The 12608-nt window shown below is 35.7% G+C and overlaps 3 protein-coding genes across 4 annotated transcripts in view; 1 reads left to right on the plus strand and 2 right to left on the minus strand.

Moving 5' to 3' along the window:
- Positions 1 to 328: 328 nt before the first annotated feature.
- On the minus strand, positions 329 to 7170 carry LOC116294808 (fibronectin type 3 and ankyrin repeat domains protein 1). Its single transcript, XM_031702469.1, has 6 exons — positions 6921 to 7170; positions 5001 to 5383; positions 4652 to 4714; positions 3640 to 3747; positions 2546 to 2713; positions 329 to 1927 (listed from the first exon to the last, which is right to left on the minus strand). The coding sequence occupies exons 2-6, from the start codon at positions 5380 to 5382 to the stop codon at positions 1506 to 1508; spliced, it is 1143 nt and encodes a 380-aa protein (XP_031558329.1). The 5' UTR covers position 5383; positions 6921 to 7170; the 3' UTR covers positions 329 to 1505.
- Positions 7171 to 7777: 607 nt separating this feature from the next.
- On the plus strand, positions 7778 to 10224 carry LOC116294791 (transmembrane protein 101). Its single transcript, XM_031702448.2, has 2 exons — positions 7778 to 8180; positions 9042 to 10224. The coding sequence occupies exons 1-2, from the start codon at positions 7830 to 7832 to the stop codon at positions 9504 to 9506; spliced, it is 816 nt and encodes a 271-aa protein (XP_031558308.1). The 5' UTR covers positions 7778 to 7829; the 3' UTR covers positions 9507 to 10224.
- Positions 10138 to 12608, minus strand: part of LOC116294802 (condensin-2 complex subunit D3-L) — a 30116-nt gene continuing 27645 nt past the window's right edge. For both annotated transcript variants that reach the window (XM_031702461.1, XM_031702460.1), the window contains exons 40-41: positions 12271 to 12307; positions 10138 to 11370 (exon numbers count right to left, since the gene is read on the minus strand). In XM_031702461.1, coding sequence (XP_031558321.1) covers positions 11272 to 11370; positions 12271 to 12307 — 136 coding nt within the window. In that variant the 3' untranslated portion in view covers positions 10138 to 11271. The remainder of the gene's footprint in view (positions 11371 to 12270; positions 12308 to 12608) is intronic.

Below are 12608 nucleotides of genomic sequence, written 5' to 3' on the forward strand. Positions count from 1 at the left end.
AACAAACCTTACCTCGATATTCTGCTGTTTCTTATCTCGAAAATGACTATGTTGGAGTTGACTTTGAATGCAATCCATGTTTCGTTAAAGAAAATTTGATGTCAGCGATAAATTACTGCGCTTTTAAGAAATTTTCACGGAGCAAAAGTCGCACCTCTGAACGCAAGGGAAAAAAGTACTTTGTGGGGAAACGCGCGCTATGATGTAATAATTAATACTAAAGCTTTTGAGGGAAATGCTCGCTGCACTATGGTATCGCGGGCACCTTGATTGTTAAACTAACATTTTGATTGGCTGGAAAAAGAAAGAAAAAAGAAAAAAGGGAAGATATGATATGTGAACTTTTATTGAACTGTTAATAATATGACTTTAATAAATGTTCTTAAAAGGCATTCCAAATACTTTTGTTTCATCATCTACAAATTAAGCACCTTTATATCTGGCAACACTTCTGAAACAGGCCCCATGATAAAAAGATAGCTAAATCAAATTTAACTACTATCTCAATCCAGAACACCCCATGCTGAATTCCAGCCGGAACCTGCTTTTCAGACCTTTTTTTTTTTTTTTTTCTTTTAACGCTCGGAGGCCTAATCCACGGTTTTCCATTTCCAAGACCACGTGTCATTCCCTAGAGTATAATTTCTTTGTTTAATGGTTGCGCATGAGAAGACACATGAATATGGATACAACTCAAACAAGGAATCTTTTATTCTCATCTCCTAGCATAAAAAAATCGAGTCTGCAAAGCAGGCTATCCAGCTCCATTCATTATGGTCAAGTGGTATATTGAAGATATCTTGAAGATTGGTTTAAGGATTTTTCAAAAGCCAAGACAAGGAAGCCATTTCAACACTTTTCAAGGTTACAGCAAATTGCGTTATATCGTATAGATAAACAACACTTTCCTTTACTTTCTTTTCTGTGAAAAAATCCACAACAACCAAAGAAACCGGAAAAGAAAACGTTAAACAACTTCATCAAATACCGCTGTGTTCCTTGATTGTTGTCTTATTTACTCAGGGTTACCCTCATTTACCAACAGTAAAGAATTCACAACTTAAACGATCGATACAGAGTATAGAGTATAAAGATATAGAGTGAAGGCATTTTACCCATGAAATATTTATTAGACTAATACACTTTAGTAGACCTTAAATCTTTGTTTTCTTTTGTCTATTTGACTATTACACGTCGACTAAAAGTTTTTTCATTTCACGGGCTAAATGCCTTCACTCTAACATCCTATCTTTTATAGTGACAGAATACCGACTTTAACATAAACAAATTGGACTAAAGATATGTAGAATAACTTTTTGCTCAACCAAAATAAAAAATTAGATAAAAGTTTACCTGAACTACGACTTTGGCACTTAACCGAGATCCCTAGCCTGCATGCAGATGAACGTAACTGCAGTTAACCAGAGTTAAAGTCAGTCTGCACGCAGGCTACCAGATCCCTAATTCCCCCAAAAACACATTACAAGCTTTCTTGTCTACTGTGTTTAAACATTAATACTGATGTTTTCCTTTTGCAAGTCATTTGGTATGGTGTTCTGCCTTTCTTGACTTTTGATCTTTGGTTTGAACTCACTAGACCTAGTAGACCTTGCCTCCTCTAGTTTCCTGTCTCTGTCTGCATTCTTCAGCATCTCTATTTGTTCTTGGAGAAATCTAGCAACATTTTCATGTTCAAATGACTTTGCAAAGTCAAGCGCTGTTTTCCCATAATCACTTTTCTGATTCACATTTGCACCTTTCTTGACCAGCAACTTAACAAGAGCTTCAAAGCCATTCAGTGCTGCATTCATTAGTACTGTCTTGTCTTCTTTGTCCATGCTATTGACATTTGCACCATGGTGAATAAGGATCTTTGCAACATTAGCATTTCCGTTAACTGCTGCTACACGCATCAGTGGGGTCCATCCTATTATGACAAGATACATTTGAGACAAAAGTTGGGAAAAAAACAACTGACATACTTCAAGATCATTACATTTCAATAATTATAAAATAACTTTTGTAAATCTTGCATTGATTAATTGGGAGCAGGTGCTTTATGAGAGCAAATAGCTCGCACGCCCACTTTCAGTTGCATCACTTCCATCTAAAATAACTGTTGTTGTAATTTGTATTTCATAAACGAAATAAAAAACTTGCTTGCTGTACTATGTGGAGTTATAAAGCATGTGGGTGTTGACAAAACACTCAAGAAGTTCTCTCATGTTCTGCCAACCCCTGTGTTATTTATATCTGCACACAGCACACACACACATTTTCTATATCAGCCTTCAATATTACATGGCTAGGATGGTTTAGATGACTAGGATGCATGGGGCTCTAAAACCAAGGTTGGTGTTTCTTTTTTGAGGATATTGGACTGCTTATACTGTATTGGTGATGATGGTAAGTTGTAGGCAGTAGAATGTTCATAGGAGCTAGGTAAATGCTAAGGTACTGGTTTAGTTGATTGGGAAAAACTATGAGTGAGTGGTGGTAAAGTGTTGGCAGGATAATAGCAATGTGTTGGCCTGTTACTCAATACCTGATGTACTGTCTTTAACATCAACAGGACAACCATCAGACAACATCCATCTAACAACATCTAGGTTAGCCCCATCTACTGCCCAGTGCAAAGCCATAGATCCTGTCTTGTCTACAGTATCCCATGAAGCACCTTCTGCTCTGAGTAACTTGGCTACTTCAAGCTGACCTGATCATTAAACACCAGAATTTAAAATCATAATTAACAGTAAAACCAAGACTGTGTTATTTTTATCCTGGAAGATGACAGGAAATCCCAAGGGAAAGGAGAAAGGATGAATAGTATGAATTAGTGCCCATATCTAGTATCCATTAAAGTGCAAATGAACCCTTTGACAATACATTCAGTACTGGTTCTGCATAAAGTAAATAGTTGATTGGTAAAATATTTCTTGATTTGAGTGATGCGTCTCTAAGTTATGAAGGTTTATACTTCCAATATGTTAATGATGATGACGTCAGGTAAGGTATTTGAGTGTTTTTGTTGTAACTAATAATACTAAATGCTGGCCAATTTGAACATAAAAATTGTAAATAGCTTTCATGTAAACCATGAGTAAAATAATGATGCTTTTTAAATACTGTTTCTATGAACCAGTTCGATTTTGTATATTTGATTAAGCCTTAATAGACGTCACACTCATTAGCATATTGGAAGTATAAACCTTCATAACTTAGAAACGCATCACTCAAATCAAGAAATATTTTACCATTCAAATATTTACTTCGTGTAGAATCAGTACTGAAAGTATTGTCGAAGGGTTCATTTGCACTTTAAACTGATAGAAGGACAGGAAATGGAATTGGTGGGGCTCTCAGCTGAAGACGGTATAAGTTGTGCTGTTCCAGAAAAGATTTACTTCCCAACATTGGGAATTGGAATTAAAGGTTAGTGAGGGTTTGAGGGAGGTATATACTATCACTTTTAGAGAAACATGTCCTGAGCCAAGGCAAGGGAAGCCCAAAAACATTTCTCTTTAGGGGAGTTATTCCTATTTAGATAGATCCCAATTTATTATTTTTCCAAAGCTAAGTGTAGTCCTGACACATGTTTCAGGGTTCAATCATTTATTATCATAGAATGTTGGAACTCACCAGAGAAACATGCCATCATGAGAGCAGTTTTACCACTGCTGTTTTGAAAATGAACATCAGCTTTGTTGTCTATCAGAGTCTTGGCTACTTCCTTGTACCCTTTCTGGGCTGTTGAACAAAATAATATAAAACAAGTAATCACTAGTATGGTTCCAAGATTCAGCTTAGAGCAGTTTTCTCTCGCAATGTGATTGGTCTGACAGTGCCGTGCACTTTGGGTAACCATGTAGGCGCCGTGTTCATGCTGTGTTTCAGTCATTTGATTTGATAAAGAGTAAAGTCTTTAGCAATGTGATTGGTCTGGCAAATCCCTTGCCGTGTCACGACCGTGTTTGTGCTGCGAGCTTTTCACAGTCATACGAAAACTGCTCTAAGACATATCTTACTAGTACTTGTTAGGGAAGCTTTTTATTCAATTTTTATAGTCCAAAACGTCCACCCACTGTGTTGTAATACAGTAACTTTTCATCTCTTTTTCATTTTGTTTTAAAGCAGGGAAAGGATTATTTAATTAAGTAGGACATGGAACTATTCCATTTTAGTATAATTATAGACTTGAATATAGAGTTTCTCAGGTTTTGATTGGTCAAGTGACTAGTGATTTTTGAGACGATAATCACTGCTTGAGTGGTGATGATGAGAACTTTTTTTATCCCGAGTTTTGTCTTTTCTCTGATATCAAAATCTAAAACTATACTAAAATTATACTATTATACTAAAACAATATATAATTCACCTCAAGCTTAGTTCTTATGGTGAATATTTGACTTGCCGCTCAAAGACTTCCTGCTCAGTAAATATTCACCGATAATCACTTCAGCAAACAATTTGTTAAATAATAAACCTAAATGAATTGAAATATTGTTGTTTTCTTATTAATTTATTTTGACTAATCACTTGAAAGAATTGGATGGTGGTGGGGTGTGGGTTAGTTTGCCATCTATATAATATATTATGCTTCCAGTCAACCTGACACTGGGCCAGAGATTTCAAAAGGACAAGATCTACTTACCAGCAACCATTAATGGTGATATTCCAAACTTGTCAGGAGAATCAACTGCTTGCCAACTCAATGCTACAAGTAAAGGTACACTTATCAGGCCTGCAATAATAATTATATGCTCTTGGTAGGTCAGCAGTGTATGTTTTAGTACTTTCTCAATGAGTAATATTATTATAATCAACTTTCTAGGGAAGTGGGAGGTCTTAATGCAGGCCCTAATTTCAGCAAGATCAAGAAAGTACAAATTCCATTAACATGTTGATTGAGATCAGTTTTTAACTCGTGGAGATGCAATTAAGTGTTATAAATATCCTCTAGAACTGTTTGGTACAATTTGTTGACATTTTCTAGTACATACTTGGAATGATATTAGCTACAGTCTCTACATCATTCTTAGCTACGGCTTTCTGTAAATCTTCACTAGTCTTTGGCTTAGCTGTTGTCGACACCATTACCACCACACTCCATGCACTGTTCCCATTGTCATTCATGCACCTTATTCTATATCTGTACTGTGTCCTTGGCTCCAGACCTTCAAAGACATTACTGGTAGAATAACCAGAGTAAACATTCCCAAACCCTTTACTTTTGTTTCCTACTTCCTCTTCCTGGATGCAGTATCTTAGACGGCTGTCACCTTTCTCTGGGGAGCCTTTTTCAGGGGGGTTCCAGTATAGTTCAATGGAGTTGTGAGTGACTTTGCCAACAATGGGAGGGTCAGGTCTGAGAGGAACAGACATTCTGAAAAAGATATTCCAAAATTATCATTCAATTCTTACAATAACTTCAAAAGCTTAGGATTCAAAAAACCCTTTTAACTGCACCTAACAGACTATTTGCCAGTAGACCTCAGAAAAAACATAAAAATGTCAACAACATGCCATAAAAACACATGGTAAGCAAGTACAGCTATTTGCAATAGAGTGTGCACCATATTGCACTTTTTTCATCTTTGAGCATAGTTAATCGATTTACTATGCTTTGAGTCTACTTTGAAGTAACAGTGTTGAATTCTACCATGAATTCAAAGCTAAATTCTGTAGCCGCCCTACACCAGGAATATATGCACGGAACTTCAGGAATATAAAGTCAAACCACCAAAAATGTGATGGTTGCTCCTAAAAATGTCAAAATTTTCCTGTAGAAGCCTGTTGTTCAGATGTTAGAAATACACCATTGTCACGCCACAAACAAAGACGAAAAAACTGCATGGTGCACACTCTAATGCAAATAGCTATAAGCTATGTTGATATTTACTGGGTTGCCTGTGGCAGTCCAGTCATTAAATGCCTTTGGCTTTATTTTAATTTTTTTTGTCTTCTCCATCTTGCGAAAAGTACATTGTTGCACAAGAATACCCATATATGGATTTCAATGACGTGTTCATAGATTAATGGCTCATAGATTGGCTTAACAGCTGAGGATGTAATTCCGGGCTTTAGAAGTAATATAATTGAGCAGTAAAAGAAGATTTCTAGGATTGTAATGCAGATATTTATTATTATTAATACAGCTACTCAGTTGGCAGTGTTCTGGCTTCAATCGGGTGGATCAGTATAGTCTAAATGAAAATATGGCTTTCAGTCTTTGGTTAATAAGACATACACATGAATATATCGTTATATTTTACGTGGTAATAGAGCTGATAACTTTGGCTAAAAAAAAAACTTTTCACTAAGTTTTGAATCCTTTATTAACCAAGTTTTATTCCACTTCACTGGTTTGGATATTTAAAAAAACTATATTTGAAGAATATAATCAATAATGGTGAGATTGAGAACTTCAGAACAGTTAGCAAAAAACAAATAACCATTTAAATATATTTCTAAACGAATTTATGTTGCTTATTTGGCCATGTACACAGTTCTTGAAATAAATATATTTAATTTGTCAGACGCTATGAGTCTTTAGGTGGTAACAAAGATAAGGTGTTAAATTAGCTCCAGCACATAAGGCAACCCAGTGCACGCTTCAAGAGCGTCTTGTTTTTCTTACAAAAGAAATTACTTTTTCTTACACAAAAACAATAAACAAAGGCTATATAATACTGGCTTTTAATTCCACGGTTGACTAGTAAGTTCATAAATTCATAGGTTTTTTGGCGATCGGGTCAAATGATTAAAGTTATTAGGGTAAGACTTCAAAAAATAATGCTTTGCAGTCAACCACATCGATCTCGTCTTACCGTTAACCCTTAAAAAGTTTAAAGTTTGGAAATAAAGTACCTCATTTTTAAGACAAAACTTTAAGACAACGGAATTACAGCATATCTTCTTACCTCAAAAGCTCTTTTCACCTAAATTTGACCAAAAAGAAAAACTTTTTTGAAGACCTTTATCCGAGCTCCATCAAACGTCAAAAGAGCAAACTCCTTAAAGCTTTTAATCTTTTCCCTTTAAAGATGCACAAAATTATCTGTATTTACTTAAACATGATGTAAAAATCACTCAAGATGTCAGTTATCTTCAAATGGGACAGAGTTCTTTGAGTTTTTGGTACTTGAATAATGAGATGAAAATGAACAAGATTCTGACAACGTTTGAAATGAGATGCAGTTGCCAAGGACGACTGGAAAATCCATACTCTAGGGGGGGCTAGTAAGGAAACTTTTTCGACCTCTCAATCAACATTGTACAAACATTCTATCAAATATATCGACTAAAATGTCAAAAATTCCTCTTACGCATATGCAAATTCTTAATTGAAAATGAGGCATTTTTTTAACATAGTCTCCCCGATTAGTAGGGTACTTGTGCCCGGCTAGAAGATAGAGACTTAAATAAAGTTATTATTATTATTATTATTATAATGCTAAAATGTTTTGTTGGTCGTGGATGATATTTTATTTATGTCAAAAAAGCAAATGTAGCTCCCCTCCCTCACTCCGTGGAACTGATAGAATATTTACTTAGCGGGGGAAGGGCAAGGGAGGGAGATTTCAATGAATGTATCCTTAAAAATTTCCAATTAATTTAAGCTTTTGGTATTTAAAGAATTTCATGTTTTTATTAAAGAAATAGTAAAATAATTAAGGTAAAATTTAATCTCAAAGCTAACAAGTTTATCAAAAGCATCCGTAAGTTTTTGCTTACCCTTCCCCTGAAGGTACATATTTGTTCCTAGGGTAGACCACGCTTCAGTCTTGTGCTCGAGTCTTTCTTTTGTGCTTCAAAGTGATCTTCTGATCATGGGATTCTTTGAGAAATTCGTCCTCCTATCAGATTTGATAGGCTTTTTTCTTGTTACTCGCTATCCTTATTTTGATTTGTTTTGCATGCTGATGAAACTAGGACGATCTACCGATAAATATGTAGGGACAAACAAGGCCTACACTCCATCAACCAGCATCTTTTCGATGGAAATGTTGAGAGAGAACTTCGATGTGTACCTCCACGGTTCAATCTATTTTGTCTGTGCTACGGGAATGACTTTGGATATAGGCAGAAGAAATTGCGGTTTAGTTTCTGCTTTTCACATAGTTTACTTGGCTATCTCAACTTGCTTTGAAAACAAGCAATATTGGTCAGAGTTCATGATGGTAAAAATTCAAGTTTTCTTTGATTGTTTCGAGATAGCTGTTGGCGTAATTCCGAAATCGTATTGTTTTTATGAGAAATATCACGGACTGTTACAGAAAATATATTAGTCCCCTGTTGTAATAAAACTTGCTATGTTGGTTCAATCTGACAGCATTTCAACTTATGACTGACACTATAGCAAGAAGATAACAGGAGATACTGCCGACAGCCGTTGTTAAATTGCTGGATTTAAATCAGCTGACAAAAGCATTTAAATGTCATTATCTGCTCCAAATAGTGGTCAAACACTATATTGTCCATTAAGCCCAGCCCATCGAACCAGTCCAAGCATCCAGTTCTCAAATGGTACGCATCAGTTCTTAAAACTGGGTTAAGGCCAATTTGATCCATTTTTAAAAGCCAACCTCGCCCTATTTCTATTGTTTAATGTCAAGTTGGAATTTCGATGGAAAATCTGTTCCAGGTTTTGAATTCAGCAATGATACTAACAGAGAGCAGGCTGAATTGAAATTCAAGCCCTTCATCAAACATTAAAAATAGGGCTGGGTTGGTTTTTAAACTAGTTAAAACACACATGCTTGCATTTGCAATTGAAATTCAAGACCAAGGGCTGTGGCCTTTGGTCTTGAATTTCATTGCAAACCCTCGCCCTAGCGTTTTAACCTTTATTTAAGGACTGACGCATACCATTCCAAAACTGGCCACTCAGACTGATTGGTGGAAAGTGCCCTTAGTTTCAACAGAGATACAATGTGTCATGTGATACAGTCCAGAAATCAAACGCACAACCTCAGAGATCCAAATGAATATACTTCTACATTACCCTTATCTCTTATATAAACTACTCTATTTTATTTCAGGTAAAAGTAGTTGCAAGAGCAGTTGCTGTTGTTGCTTGTTACTTGTTCATTGCTGGAGGCCTTACTGACAGTAGGCGTGGCTTAGCAAAGGTGTCCAACTTTCTTCAAATTGGTCGGCAACTCCTGGCACTTTATCTGTTCTACCTTGCATACATGTTGTGGATCAATAGAGAAGATCGTATTGCCTTAGTCAAGCATATTCCTGGTGGAATCATCATGTTAATAGTAGTAGTAGTCATTTATGTTGGTTGTGGTTTGTGTATTTATGGTGGATATGAGGCAGGGTATTTTGGTAAACTAGCAACTTGGCAGCTACTTATAATTACATTGTTATCAGATTTAGACACTAAGTTCTGGTATAAAGCAAATGATCGTATTGATCATTGGACACAGATACAGTTAGCTTCTAGACATTTTGCTGTTATGGGAGGGCTTATTTTGTTAGGTAGAAAGCGTCATTGGTAAGCATCATTGGAACTGTTTTTGAAGTCTGAGAATTGCTACACTATGTACTCGTACTTTATTCGAGGGATTTTCTCATGGTTCTCATCTTTTTACAAAACCTAACAAACTAAATTCCAATTAATCATCGAGTTAGCCGTACCCTGACTTTGATCAGGAGTGTTGCTCAGCCCAGAGGTTGTTTCAGGGTTTGATCTGAGTTAGCCATGCCCTGACTTTGATCAGCTCAGAGGTTGTTTTAGGGTAATAAGCATTTGAAGGTTTAAGTTTAAAAATGAAGAATCTATACCTAATTCATCATGTTACCCAGACAACTAGCTGTAATTGAAGCCTTTTGGATTTTGGCAAATGTAGAACAAATTTCCTATGCTCAGAGTATTTGTTTTGATTGACAGAAGTAAAAAAAGTTACAACTTTTTAGGCTATATCTATTATTTTAGGCTATATCTATTATTTTAGGCTACATCACATAATGTAAGGAATATTGCTGTAAATGATAAGTGATGTGTGTTTAGTAGAGTAGGTTTCTTGACTGTGAAACAGCTTGGCTGATACTTGGTTGGATTTCAAAGTAAAAGTGACTAGGGATGTACAGTTTCATGAACTCGGTAACATCATGGCTGTTTCAAATATATATGTTTAAGATGCTTTTGAATTTTAATGATTTACATACTTTTTTCTATCACAAAATGCTACATCATGAGAAGTATTTGTTGCTTGACATCCATGTCCATCATTAAAAACTACACCAGTCGCTTGACATAAACTTATGTCCATCGTGAAACACTACCAGGGGCAGATCCAGGAATTTGTTCAGGGAGGAGTGTTGCGCACAAAGTTAACCCAGGGAGGGGTGCACCCCTTAGAATCAAAGGGAAAAACATTATTTTGTATTGGTTATCTTCGAAGTATAGGGGCACAAAGTCAAACCAGGGAGGGGTGGGCACCCCCTGCACCCCTCCCCTGGATCCGCCACTGACTACATCAAGTGCAAATATAGCTTTTAGCTCGTTACATCAGTAGTGTGAGACTTTAACAGTCATGCAAAATCTGCTTTAAAATATGAGTGTAATGAACTTTAATCTTCAGAGATAGGAAAACCTATCATCTGAACTAGCTAAACGAGTATTCAAAATGCTCAAATCAAACAGGTTTACTATTTATGGGTAATTTGTTCAAATTAGGACATAATTACATAGACAACTAAATGTGATTGTACATGGTATTAACAACTAACAGTGAAATAATTATGAAAACCACAATATTCTAACTATATTGCACAGTAAAAACAGTATTGCAAGTAAAATCATATTTGGTTGTTTTGAATAAGTTGGGATTTAACTTTCAGTGCCATCAGTCAAGATGGTAAAGGCTAGAGTGTGTGATTTTAAAATGTTTAATGGAATCGAAAAAATGAACTAAATCCATATGTCGAATGAGTAGAATACCCTTTGTAGACAATCATTCAATCACTCTGATAATACTCTATTTTACAGTTCCATTCAGTGACCATGAATAATATTTTCAAGTCAAGGCTGGAGTTACCATGCATGTTTCCAACCTCTTCTTGGAACTAGTATTCATGGTCACTGAACTGTAAAATAGAGTATTATAATTGATCCATCAGCATTCTGCGACCACACAACCCCATATGTCACTACAAATTTCCAAAATGTTCAATGGAATACCACATCAAAGTGCAAATCAAATATTCTTAGCATTTTAAAAACAGACATGGACAACCCTGATGGCATCCCTATGCAATATTTTATTTTCTGGTGGTTGATCTCTTGGATCTGGTGCGTTGGGCAATAGAGTTGTTCTGGTTTTTAGTATTGCCTTTTGTTTTGACTGATTTATTCTTATCCTGGAAACAAGAAGAGAATTTTAGTTAGAAAAGAAAAATATATGTACTGGGATGATAGGAAAGTGGGTTTCAAGTCAACAAAAAACAAAAGGATAACTTTATTATCAGGTGTTGAATCGCGACACCTAAGAAAACAGAGGATTAAATTGCTGGGATCTAGACTTCACAAATATTGCTTGAATGAGACTGAAACAATGGTGAAGTCAAAGTAGGAGAAGTAGCATACACTAAGAGTATGGAAAGGTGCACTCTGATTTATAACCTAGTCTTGAAACCATTGTTTATTTGACATTTGAGATGGTTGTTTTTTTTTTGTTTTTTTAAAATTTCTTTAAAGAGAACGACTTTAAAACAGTCATACTATGATCAAATTGGAGAAAGGGGAAATACAGGTTTGTGGTTATGCAGTATTGCTTCATTTTTTGCTCAGTTTTGCAGTAATTTATATTTTAACCTGTGGCATTGTGGTTTTACAAGACTACGCCAGTTTGCAATCATAAATCTTAGGCTGCGGTAATTGATGAAAAAAGAGTCTACAGTGTAGAGTTTTTACTTGGATCTCTTACGCCCCTTTGTTTTGTTTTAGTTGAATTGTCTAAATGCAAAGCCAAGGCAAGTGTTCTGTCTGTCAACACCTCAGCTTGCACAGTCAGAGCCCATTATTGTGCAAGCTTTTTTTAAATGAAGCCTTTTCCAGTTAATACTTGATAAAGTATAAGCTGTTTTAGCACTAATAATAGCAACCTTAAGCTTTTCAAAATCTACAACTGCAAAGTCGACTGGAAGTGTAAATAACTTCACATTAGGGTTTTGGGCCCTCAAAGTCTGTCTTCCCTGTGGATGAGTTGACTTTTACTGACAATTTGTTTTAGAATGAATGTCGCTAATATTCGTACTTACAGGAGACTGAACATTCCATCTTCGTGGTTTTGGAAGTCTAAACAGGACAAAATTATTAAAAGAGAAATTAAAGAGTCCCTTAACTATGCGGCCTCCAAAATCGCGAAATTAGCATGTTGTTGAAACTTCATGCAATAAGGTAGTTGTAATGTGTAAGGAATCTCATAATACATAGCAAGGAGTAGACATATTTAATATCAAATCCACACCATACAACACAGGCATGGCATAAAACAGTCTTTGTACTGTTCTTTCAGTAAAAAAGCTTGACACACCAAGTGTTTCAAATTTATTAAGAACATTTCTAAGACAATAACACAAAAGTGGTAGATAAATGG

The sequence above is a fragment of the Actinia tenebrosa genome, unplaced genomic scaffold, assembly GCF_029948245.1.
Source record: "Actinia tenebrosa isolate PJP-AT-01 unplaced genomic scaffold, QUT_ActTen_1.0 PGA_scaffold7__59_contigs__length_16204524, whole genome shotgun sequence".
NCBI lineage: Eukaryota > Metazoa > Cnidaria > Anthozoa > Actiniaria > Actiniidae > Actinia > Actinia tenebrosa.